This window comes from Ranitomeya imitator, chromosome 1 (genome assembly GCF_032444005.1).
Source record: "Ranitomeya imitator isolate aRanImi1 chromosome 1, aRanImi1.pri, whole genome shotgun sequence".
Taxonomy (NCBI): Eukaryota; Metazoa; Chordata; class Amphibia; order Anura; family Dendrobatidae; genus Ranitomeya; species Ranitomeya imitator.
In genome coordinates this window covers 1161998991-1162011543 of record NC_091282.1, presented here as the reverse complement: position 1 = coordinate 1162011543, position 12553 = coordinate 1161998991, and the positions used below count along the sequence as shown (strand labels likewise).

General features: G+C 43.4%; 1 protein-coding gene across 2 annotated transcripts in view; it reads left to right on the top strand.

Moving 5' to 3' along the window:
* Nucleotides 1-12553, top strand: part of TBC1D19 (TBC1 domain family member 19) — a 271020-nt gene that overhangs the window by 156502 nt on the left and 101965 nt on the right. For both annotated transcript variants that reach the window (XM_069744638.1, XM_069744639.1), the window contains exons 12-13: nt 1591-1665; nt 11394-11456. In XM_069744638.1, the coding sequence (XP_069600739.1) occupies nt 1591-1665; nt 11394-11456 (138 nt within the window). The remainder of the gene's footprint in view (nt 1-1590; nt 1666-11393; nt 11457-12553) is intronic.

Below are 12553 nucleotides of genomic sequence, written 5' to 3'. Positions count from 1 at the left end.
ATACAGGTGATCTGGTCATCGCCTGTATGTAGCAGAGCAAGTCGGGTTATGGCAGCTTCTAGTCTCCCATGGAGACTATTGAAGTATACCAGAAGTAAAAAAAAAAAAAAATGTTTTTCAAAATGTACAAAAAAATAATTATGTAAAATAAATATATACAGAATATATATATATATATATATATATATATATATATATATATATATATATATATATATATACTGTATATACATACTGTATTTCAATTGTCCTTTATGACCATATGATGAGGAACTTGTGTAGTATGAATAAATCCATAATAAAAAGCAAGTTGTTGTAGAAATGGAATTCAAAATGTAAAATTTTTGTTGTTTTTGTAAAATAAACCAGTGTGAAAACAAGCAACCAAATTTCCTTTATCCTCTCTTTCCCAATATTGGCAAACGAAAAAGAGAATAACTTAAAAATAACAATTAAAAGAAATGCAAAAATTATTTGTATTATTTATTATATCTTAACAAGGACATTTTTTTAGATCTATTAAAATGTATCTAAGCGTGTATGTAAAACCTGAAAATATGACTGGTCAGGAACAGGGTAAGGTGGCCTGGTCTTGAAACGGGGTAAGGTGGCCTGTTCTTGAACGGGGTAAGGTGGCCTGGTCTTGAACTAGTTAACCCGAACTGAAGATATGCAGATATTGTAGACTGCATTAATTTGTTTACCTTAATTCTGTGATATAAAGTAGTCTATTCTGAGCCATTTCAGCAATAATTCGGTAGTTAGGCAGTGTTTATCAGCTGTGGATTTTATTCATACTGACACCTTGCAGTTAAAGAGAACCTTTCACCAATTTTTTTATGCTAAATTCACCTGTAATTCCCCTTCACCCACACTGACTCCTGCAGGAGGTTAGACCAAGAGATCATACACCTCACTCTCTGAGAAGCCTGCTCAAAACTATGGTAGAGGGCGTGTTCTTCTCTTAACTGTAGCTGCCTACTTTGATTGGTCAGCATCATACAGGGTGAAGCAGAGCACACCCCCTGGGAAAACTGTTTGATAGCACCCACTTGGACATAAAAAAAAGTTAGCTAATCAGGTGCAACATACTTTGCTAATATCTCCACAACTGAAAACGAAATAAAAAACTAAAAAAATATTATTTTGCTCTGCAGTCACTATTGCTCAGGTGTCCAGTTCCACATGAAAAAATTGGTAAACTGTCTACTGTGTGACATGTTAGTACACTTTAAGACTGGTGTAACACAGAAACGTATGTTGTGCGACAACATGTCTCAGACAGGTTGAGCAACCAAAAACATCTGGGTAATTTGCTGTCATTCTACTATTTTAGAGCTGCAAAAACAACAAACAACTGAACCGAAGATAAATCGAAGTCAAATACTGTTTGCATTGAAGTCTATGGCAATCTCAGTGCTGTCCCCATATAGCCTCAGCATAAGGGATAAAATGAGACAACATATAAGTTACTTCCTGAGCTACTGTATGTGCGAACTCATGATTTTCTGGTTTTAACAGTTTGTTTGTTTTTTGTCATCTGCTCCAAATATATATTTTTTCCAATTTCTCTTCTGCCTTGATTTTTAGGACATCTTATACTATGAGCAGCTTAAATCGAATGTAATTCAGCATGACCTTTTATCCGACAGCCTGATTTACAAGGTTAGTAATCTGGGATTGTTTTCTAGCGCAAATCAAGAGACATTTGTTTTCCATCAAATTTGTGTGGCTCCATATAATTGTAGCTGTGGCATAAAACTCATTCGGGAAATCTGTTGTAGATGTAGGAGAATGCTGAGCTGTCTGTATCTGCGCTGGCACCACTGATTGGCAGCTTGCTGTGTTCTACATTGTCAGCAAGGGGCCATTTGGTGATGGAGGCGAAGTTACACAGATAATCTAGATTGCCTGACACTTAACACTTAGGCTGCAGTGATGATCTCCTGCTGATAAAACACTGGTTGAATTAAGCTACAGCATGAATCTCAGCAAATGGACGCATTGCTTAACTCCTTTTGATATGGGCTCTGGTGCTGAGCCCACATCTTTCCTGGCATATGTCCGTTGTTTTCAACAGCTGACATGTGCCTCTAACAGCTTTGGGTGGAATTGCTTTCCACACACGGCTGTTAATCCGTTAAATGTCGCTGTCGATGTGACAGCGGCATTTAATGTGATCGCTCCAGAAGCGCGTCACTAAACCCACCCATCATCGCCTGCGTCACATGACCGCAGATCACTGGGTTGACATGACAACCCGGGGTCTGCAGGAGACCCCTGTGTTTGTAATTGCTGTGAGAGCCACCCGGTGTTCATAGCAAGTGAGCATTTCTGCTACACACAGATGATGTGATCATTGCCTGTATGTAGTAGAGGCGATCAGACAACCAGCTTCTAATCTCCCAAAGCAAGTGAAAAGTAAAAAAAAAAAAATGTTTTGAAAATATTTAAAAAAATTAAATTTCAAATCATGCCCCATTCAAAAATAAAACTAATAAAATAAAAAAATCCACATATTTGGTATTGCCGCATTTAGAATCGCCCGTTCTATCAAGCTATAAAAAGAATTAATTTGATCGGTAAATGGCATAGCAAAAAAAAGTAAAAACACCAGAATTACGTTTTTTTTGGGTAACGTAATCCGAGCAGGGCACGGGAGCGCCGCTCTTCCCATGAAGTCCAGGACATTGCAGGTCCATCACGCCTGGTGCAGCTGTAACGCTGGGGGTCACTATATCCGTCATCCTCCGCCATCCTAGTGCATTATACCCATCTTGGCACGGATGTGCCATCATTCCAGGACATCACAGGTCTAGCTCGTTTAGTTCAGCAAATCTACTGCAGACAAATAGACCCGTCACCCCCATTTACCCTAGTGCACCTCATCAGACTGGACACAGATGTGCCGCCACTTCAAGACACCACAGGCCCAACAAACGTGATACAACTCTACCTCTTGCAGCCTACTTCGCCATCTACCCCCTACTTCTAGCTGGGCACTGGAACATCTTTAGGTCTTTAGGTTCTATAGGATACCACAGGCCCATCACGGATGTGACGGTCATATCTCCTGGCTTTTTACTACTTAACAGGATTTTTACGTCCTCTCAACGACTCATACCAAGTGACAGGATTTATACTAAAGGTATTGTCCTCCTGCCTTCCTTCCTTGCCATTTACTGTAGATACGCACTTCTCGAAACCAAGTAACCCTATGAATAAGACCCTGGTGGGTCGAAACGTTGGGTTTGGTTTCGATATACACTTACTGCTCATACTCTCCTGTGGCAACTCCTTTTTTTGCATCACATCAAATCTGAGTGTGCGGTATTTTTTTGGTATATGACAAAACTAAAGATGTCAGCTCGGCACGCAAAAAATAAGCCCTCACCCAGCCCCAGATCATGAAAAATGGAGACGCTATGGGTCTTGGAAAATGACGCAACTTTTTTTTAACAAACTTTGGATTTTTTTTTCACCATTTAAATAATAAACAACCGTTACATGTTTGGTATCTACAAACTCGTGATGATCTGTAGAATCATAAAGGCAGGTTAGTTTTAGCATTTGGTGAACGTGTTAAAAAAAAAAAAAAATCCAAAAAACAGTTGTGAAATTGCACTTTTTTTTGCATTTTCACCGCACATGGAATTTTTTGTCCCGTTTTCAAGTACACGATATGGTAAAACCAATGGTGTTGTTCAAAAGTACAACTCGTCCCACAAAAATCAAGCCCTCACGTGGCCATATTGATGGAAAAATAAAAAATGTATGGCTTTGGGAAGAAGGGGAGCGAAAAACAGAAATCCAAAAACCTAAAAGGGCTGCGGCTTGAAGGGGCTAATTCAGTGTTAATGAACGTGTTTCAAATAACAGCAACTGTCTGCCCAGTAAAAGGGTCTTAAAAAATGTTGCTCAATATGAATTCCACGCTTTCTCTAGCATTTCCCAACACAAGATTAGCTGGTGACCACACTGCAGCTATTCCTTCCAAAACCTTCAACTTCTCACATTGTAAACATAACAGACATTAATATCATATATTAAGGAGATCATTCATGACTTGCATGACGGACTTTCTATGTGTCATCTATGCTCAGATAGGCTACTGCAGGGGTGTCAAACTGCATTCCTCGAGGGCTGCAAACAGGTCATGTTTTCAGGATTTCCTTGCATTGCACAGGTGATAATTTAATCACCTGCAGAGAATGATTCCAGCACCTTGTGCAATGCTAAGGAAATCTTGAAAACACGCATGGTTTGAGGCCCTCGAGGAATGCAGTTTGACACCCCTGGGCTACTGGATACCACCAGCTTTAATTCTTCTCACATTTCTTACCATATTATAATTCTTTCCTGACTGTGTTATGTTTGAAAAACTGCTATTACATCAAAATGCATACCTAATTCCTATCTTATCCCTTCCTCTAACCACATGAATATGTGTGTAAGGCCAGCATCACAATTCCATAGAGTACGGGTGAGTGCTATGTGAGAAAACATCGCATAGTACTCGGGGCAGCTCACATCACTGTATTTTTTCTCAGGTGTATTCGACGTGCGTGTAAAATCACAGCGTGCTGCGATTGTACGCGTATATCGGCCAAGACTCGCCAATGCAAGCCTATGGGTGCAAGAAGAATTCAGACGCCACACGGACCATCCGTCTAGCTTGCAACAAATACGCACACATTTTCCTAATTTCAGCCCATTGAGAAATTTTATTCAATGCGGAAAGTCAGTGAGAAATGTAAAGCCATACACATGTCATACGGATGTCATATGGATACAAGGGTGGGAGAAAATCGCATCGCATTGCAAACGCATTACACACGTATTTACCATACGGAGAACACTTGTGCGACTCTCAGCAGGGAGACTCGGACCGATTTTCCATACGTTTAGTGTGACTCCAGCCTAAGGCAGCGGCTTTCACAATAAGGTAGTGAGGCAGTGACCCAAGATAGTTCAACTCAAATGTCTTTATTTTGCCAACTTACGAAAACGCAAAACATTATCCTCTAATTCACAGCCAGATCATCCAGAACAGACCGTATCAATCTTTAACCGTGGGCGACTGCGCCACCATGTAACTTGTGGGTGCGGCAATAGCTTTGCTCCATCTAGCTCTGACCTATGTTCATTCTTACACAGACCTTTAATACACCATGGACACGGGCTGCTCCCAAGACCTGGAGTGGAGGAAATATCCATCCCACTACCTTCCTACAGATCTCTCCAAAAATAAGTGCCCATGTCAGATTTTCCTAAATCTGACTTGGTTAAATAACTTGACCAGTCCATGCTCATTTTTTACTTTGCATTGTAACCACATCTGTAGCTGTAATTACAGTGCTCTCCAGCAGTGTTTCTATGCACATCCTGTGGGACATGTAATGATCCTCATATATTATCCACCTCACTGTCTCGCATACCTCAACCTCTGTTCAAACTTGGGGGTTGAACACTTGTTGCCATACAGGGTACCCGTGAAAAGACATCCGCATTTCCTTGCCTCTTCCCAGCTCTATGTTCCACCGAGAAACTAAAGTTTTGTAATGACAAAAACCATCTGGTGACTCGAGCATTCCTCTGTTTGGCATTTTTCATTCAGACCAAGGGTGAATGATCTGTTGCCAAGCGAAATTTTTGCCCAAGTAAATGATAACTTAGAGACTTCAAGGCCCACTTAATGGCCCAGCACTCTTTCTGTACTACGTTATAATTTTTCTCTTCTTGGGTAAGTTTCCTACTCAAGTAGTTGATCGGATTTTCTTCTCCGTTCACCTTATGTGACAGAACTGCTCTTATGCCTACCTCAGAGGTATCCGTTTGCACGACAAAGCTTTTCTTATAGTTGAGACTAGTAAGTACTGATACTGGCTGTCCGCACAATGCCAACTTCATAGACTGGAATGCGTCCTCCACCTGAGGTTTCTGCCGATTCATGACAGATTTCCTTCCCTGTAAGGGTATGTCCACACTTTGTGGAATTGTGTGTGGATTTTTCCGTGCAGATTGAGAAAAATCTGCAGGTAAAATGCCCTGCGTTTTACCTGCAGATTTACCGCGGATTTACTGCAGTTTTTGTGTGGATTTCACCTGCTTTTTTACACCTGCGGATTCCAATTATGAAACGGGTGTAAAATGCAGCGGAATCCACACAAAGAATTGACATGCTGCGGAAAATAAACTGCAGTGTTTCCTCACGGTATTTTCCGCAGCATGTGCACTACGGATTTGGCTTTCCATAGGTTTACATGGTACTGTAAACCGCATGGAAAACCTCTGCGGATCCGCAGCCAAATCCGCAACGTTTGCACATACCCTAAGAGATAAGTCACAGGTGCCCATCTCCCGTCAAAATTAGGTAATTGGTAATACCCAAGGATGCTGATGAATGGTCTTAGCTGTTTTGTAGTAAGATGGAGCTGGTCCAGTTTTGAAAACCAAGCGGGAAATCACATTCCTCAAGTACCGGGCTTCCTCGAGATCTAGTGCACATTTTTTGGGTTTGTTGTCAAGCCCACAGCTCTGAGCAAATCCTTTGGGACAAGTGGGTATGCCAGTTGGTACTATAGATGATAATATCCAAGTACGCGGATGCATATTTCCATCAGCCTCTGAAATGTGACCGGAGGCCCCATGTAACCCAAAAGGCAGGATGACATAGTGATAGAGACCCTCCGGTGTAATGAAGGCGTTCTTTTCTTTCGCCAACTCTGTCAGAGGCACCTGCTAGTAACCCTTGGTTAGATAAAGCGTCATGAAGAACTGGGCCTGCCCCAGTCTCTCAATCGTCTCATCTACCTAGGACATTGGATTAAAGTTAAAATTTGACACTTAATTCAATTTCCAGAAATTGTTGCAAAATCGTCATGATTCGTACGGCTTTGGAATCGGTACAATGGGATTAGCCTACTCACGCCTGGACTCCTCAATAACTAATAGCTGGAATAATTGTTTCACCTCAGCCACGTTGGCTTCCCTTGCCTCCGGTACATGGTATATTTCAATTCGCTTCCTTACCTGAGCTTCGGTGACAATGTCATGGTGAATCACACATGTACAGCCAGGCAGCTCTGAGAATACGTCCACATTCTGCTGCACTAATTTCTAAGCCTCTCGTCGCTGCTGTTTAGAGAGTGTTGCTTAGCTTTACCTCGTTCCTCGCCTCCTCCAGGGCCAATGTTGGACAGTCTACAGTGGTTACGACTGGAGTCGCATCTATAGCCATACATTCCCGGTCTTTCCACGCCTTTAACAGATTAATATGATATAGCTTCTCAGGTTTCCACCTCACGGGCTGATATACCCTGTAATTCAGCTCCCCAACCCTTTTGCGAACTTCATATGGCCCTTGCCACTTGGCCATCAGCTTATTTTCTGCAGTGAGCATCAAAACTAATACCCTATGTATGCTGTATGGTCAGCTCTACCTTGCCTGTTCCTTTACAGTCTGCGTCACAGCCGCAATCTGGTCCTGCATACTCACAATGTGCTCTATTGTGTTTTTATTAGGAGTAAGCTTTTGTTCCCATGTCTCTTTGACTGTGTCCAGCAGGCCCCTGGTATGTCTACCGTGTAATAGTTTGAATGGAGAGAACTCCGTTGAGGACTGCGATATCTCCCGGATGGCAAACATTAAATAGTGCAGTAGCATATCCCAATCCTTCCAATCATGGGAGACCACTTTCATTAGCATAAATTTTGTTAAATCCACTAGACCATCTGTCTGTTGGTGGTACATCGACGTGCATAATTGCTTTCTCTTGTACAGTTTACACAATTCTTTTGTAACCTTCGACACAAATCGAGTCTCCTGATCTGTAAGGTTCTCCTTAGGTATCTCAAGGCGACAAAACATGTAAAACAGCTACTGGGCAATAAGTTTTGCCGAGGTGTGACGGAGCGGAATTGCCTCCAGGTAACTAGTAGCATAGTCTACTACCACTAATGTGTTGGTGGCCACAGGCTTTATTTTACTATGGACCTTACCAGATCCATAGCAATCCTCTCAAAAGGTACCTCTACAATAGCCAGAGGAACCAATGGACTATGGAAACTTGTGGTTGGTGTGATCAGCTGACACTCTGGGCATGACTCACAAAACCTCTGAACCACGGCAAAAATCCCGGGCAAGAAGATACAGAAGAAGAATACGCTCTAGCTTCTTTTTAAACCCCTAGGTAACTACTGAAGATGTGTTTGTGGGCCATCTCAAGCACCGCCCAGCGGTATGATTGGCCGGGATTTTGTCCACCCGATATAGTAACTCGTGGTTGACTGCCATACGTGGAAAAAATGCTTCTGCCCATGGATGCTCAGCCACCCTATTTACCTCTGCTACCATTTCCTGTGCTCAGGTCAGTGTGGGATCCTGAAGCTCAGCTGTCCCAAAAATCCTTTCAACGCTGTTATTGTTGTGGTGTCCTTGACCTCTCCTGGTAAGACTTCTAGAGGAAACCTATCGGGTTTATACTCTTTCCCTATGAGGATGATCCCTATGACAGGCCATCCCTCACTCGAGATCTTTTGGTTCCGCACCTGGACAGACCTTTACCCTGGGAGGGGTATTTTTTTCTCCCATAGGAACCAGAACAGGTGCAAGTCTCTTCCCAGAACAGTCCTATAAGGAAGGATTTTTACCAAGTTTAACCTTTCTGCACAGAGTGCAAAAAGTAACCACCACTGTCAGATACTCCCTGCATATACAAATGACCCCGATTTATCCCCCAGTGTGTTCTACATCAGAGATCAGTGACCCATGGACAAATGTCACTAAGCTCCCTGAGTCCAAGAGAGCGTCTCCCCGGTGTCCGTTGACAAGTGCCTGACAGTGATGGGGTAGACTATCTGGGCATACATCGATACCCGTCGAGTCCATGGGTTCAGCAGTCGGGGCAATTGGCAGCCATATGTCCTGGCCCTTGGCACTGCCACCACCTGATAGCAGCAGCATCGCTTTTCCATGAGAATAGTTTAGGGGAAACTGGTCTGCCACCCTCACTCCAGGGTACCACCACAGTATGAGCTCTATTGTGACTGACTCCAGCAGAGGGTCGTGTCCCTTTCCTGGCTCCAGGGCTTGCAGGGGTCAGCCTGATTTCCACTGTGGGGCTGAGTCCTAGGTGGCCACATAACGCTCGATCAGGCTAACCACCTGATTAAGATTCCTCGGGTCCCCTTGCCCCACCTAGCACTGTATGGCTACCGGCAGAGTTCTCACCAACCGGTCGACTACTTCCCTCTCTACCATCTGGGCTCAAGGTCTCAGGCAGTATCCATTTATTAGATGTATCAAGACCCTATGCCTGAATCCTGGCAGGTTGGGCTTCCACAAACTACCACTGGTACATGCGCTGCATCCGTGCATATGGATTAACCCCCTGCCAGGTAAGGACTTCACCTTTGAGTTTCCCATAGTCCTGGGCTTCCTCCTGGATGAGTTCAAAGTAAGCCTTCTGAGTATCTCCCAGCAGGAACAAGGCCACCACTTTAATCCACTGGGAAAACGGCAAGCTCTCCCGCTCTGCTGTTCATTCAAACAAGGGGAGGAAAACTTCCATGTTGTGCTCCAGACTAATCTTTCTCAGTACTGACCTGACTTTGTCCCGGGCCTGGGGATGGACCGGGACGGCAGTGGGGGCACTCTCACAAGGCTGCAATCTGTTGTAGAATTAGGCTGTTAGTTTGCTTCTGCTGCCGTAGCTGCTGCTGAAACTCCTGCAACTTCTGCTGCTGCGACTGGGAGAGGACCATCTGCTTTAGTATTCCTCCATCTTGTCAGCAGGCCTGAGCTGTAGCATTGCAGGCTAGATCACCGACCTGTAGCTTTCTTTGGGATATGCCTGCCCGCATTGTCCACCATATGTAAGGCACCGGCTTTCACGACAGTGCAGTAGTGAGGCAGCGACACAAGATAGTCCAACTCAAATGTGTTTATTTTGGCAACTTACAAAAACTCAAACGTTTTCCTCCGGTTCACAGCCGGATGGTCAATAACAGTCTGTGTGAATCCATTGCCAAGGTCTACTGCACCACTGTGTAACTCGTGCGCGACAATGGTTTTGCTCTATCTGGCTCTGACGTGTGTTCAGTCTCACACAGACTTATGGTACCTTCACACTAAACGATATCGCTAGCGATCCGTGACGTTGCAGCGTCCTGGCTAGCGATATAGTTCAGTGTGACACGCAGCAGCGATCAGAATCCTGCTGTGATGTCGTTGGTCGGGGCTAGAAGGCCAGAACTTTCTTTGGTCGCTGGATCTCCCGGTGACATCGCTGAATCGGCGTGTGTGACACCGATTCAGCGATGTCTTCGCTGGTAACCAGAGTAAACATCGGGTCACTAAGCGCAGGGCCACGTTTAGTAACCCGATGTTTACCCTGGTTACCATCCTAAAAGTAAAAAAAACAAACGCTTCATACTTACCTTCCGCTGACTGTCCCCGGCGCTGTCCTTTCCTGCACTCACTGTGAGCACAGCGGCCGGAAAGCAGAGCGGTGACGTCACCGCTCTGCTTTCCGGCCGCTGTGCTCACAGCCAGTACAGAGAAGCACAGCGCCAGGGACAGACAGCGGAAGGTAAGTATGAAGCGTTTGTTTTTTTTACTTTTAGGATGGTAACCAGGGTAAACATCGGGTTACTAAGCGCGGCCCTGCGCTTAGTAACCCGATGTTTACCCTGGTTACCGTCATCGTTGGTCGCTGGAGAGCTGTCTGTGTGACAGCTCTCCAGCGACCAAACAGCGACGCTGCAGCGATCCGGATCGTTGTCTGGATCGCTGCAGCGTCGTTTAGTGTGAAGGTACCTTTAACATACACAGAGCTCCTGCTCTGCTTTCAAAACTGATACACCCAAACCTTAATTAAAAGTTTAAATAGCAATCATGGACACGGGCCACTTCCAAGACCTGGAGTGGAGGGAGAGATCTGTCCCATTACCTTCCTACAGATTTCTCCAAAAATAAAGGCCCATGTCAAATTTTCCTAAATCTGACTTGGTTAAATAGCTTGACCAGTCCACACTCTCTTACTTTGCATTGTAACCACCGCTGTAGCTGTAATTACAATGATCTCTAGCGAGTTCAGTATGTTTCTATGCACATCCTGGGGGACACATAACGAGCCTCGTATATGATCCCCCTCACTGCCTCACATGTGTCATGTATACTGCCGACTACACATTGTGTCTCCTGGGCAAACACTTAGCCTCACTTATCAATTGTCACTCATTAGTATAACCTGAGTAGAAATGAGAATGCCCTGAGTGTCTACTAATGTATCTCATTAGTTTTATATCTTCGCCACATTCTGTGAATGTACGTGTTGTTGTTTATAAAGGCAAAGGATCTGACATGTATTTTTTATGTTCCGTCTTTGTAGGATGTTAAGTTGACAGCGAGCAACGATGATTACTATTTTGTATTTGAAGATTATCTGTATCAGGTATGTCATATCAGATTATGGTCGCATTTAATTTGTTTGAATTACGTGATGTTTAATATGTTTTTCAATCACTTCTTCCAGTGCTCACATTTTATGACAGGCTGCCTTTACAAGAAGGGCAAATGTTAGAATTGAGTATTTATTGAGCCTGAGGAAAGCAAAAACATTGTAAAGCATAAGCCAATCTGCCCTAAAAGAGGATACGTTCTATTCTGACCACAATCAGACTAGATCAACAGTCAAATCAGTATTCCTTCAAAATAGATAATAACCCATTAACAGACCATAGCTGTGTGTTACATGGCAGCTTTAGTAGGTCTAGCCTGCTTCTATTACATTAGTTAGTGATAATTGGTATATAATACTAACAAAAAATCTCAGAATTCACAAATTTATAAAAAAAAAAAAAATAGCCCAAATTCGCATTATAAAAAATGTTAGCAATTTAAAAACATTTGATAATACAACATGGCAAACTCTGTTAATAGTCTTTAAAAAGTATATCTAGACCAGACCTTGGAAAAATGGTACCCTATTGGCCACAAATGGCCTGTAGGCTATTCCTATCCATCCCATGGGCTGGGACAGCCAAAGTTCTGGAAACCGTGATCCATGGGCTGCACCATGTGGTCACCCACCTCTACCCGACATGTAGATACCAGTGAATGCAATGGTGGAGAAGAGAGCTCTTGGTTCCCTTTTCTTCCGGTGTGACTGGTTCTCACAGGCACAAAGACGTCACCATATTACACCTGCTGGGCAGAGCAACAGTCTGGACATTGCACAGACATGGGAACAGGTGAAAGGTGAGTAGTTTAATTTTTTGTATTTGTCAGTCAGCAGTTGAAGGAAATTTTAAAATTTAAAGGGGTCTGAATACTTTCCGTACCCACTGTATATATACAAAAAATGCACTATACATATCTCTATATAAATATGTACATTTTGGGGCACTTCTCTTCTACACTGTGCGAAGGTGTACATAGCCCTTATTTATCCTTTATTCTGACTTTTATGTTTGCAGTATTCGCTCATTTTCCATTTTTAAACTACTACCTTTAACCCCTTAGTAACTAGGCCACATTTTTCAAATCCGA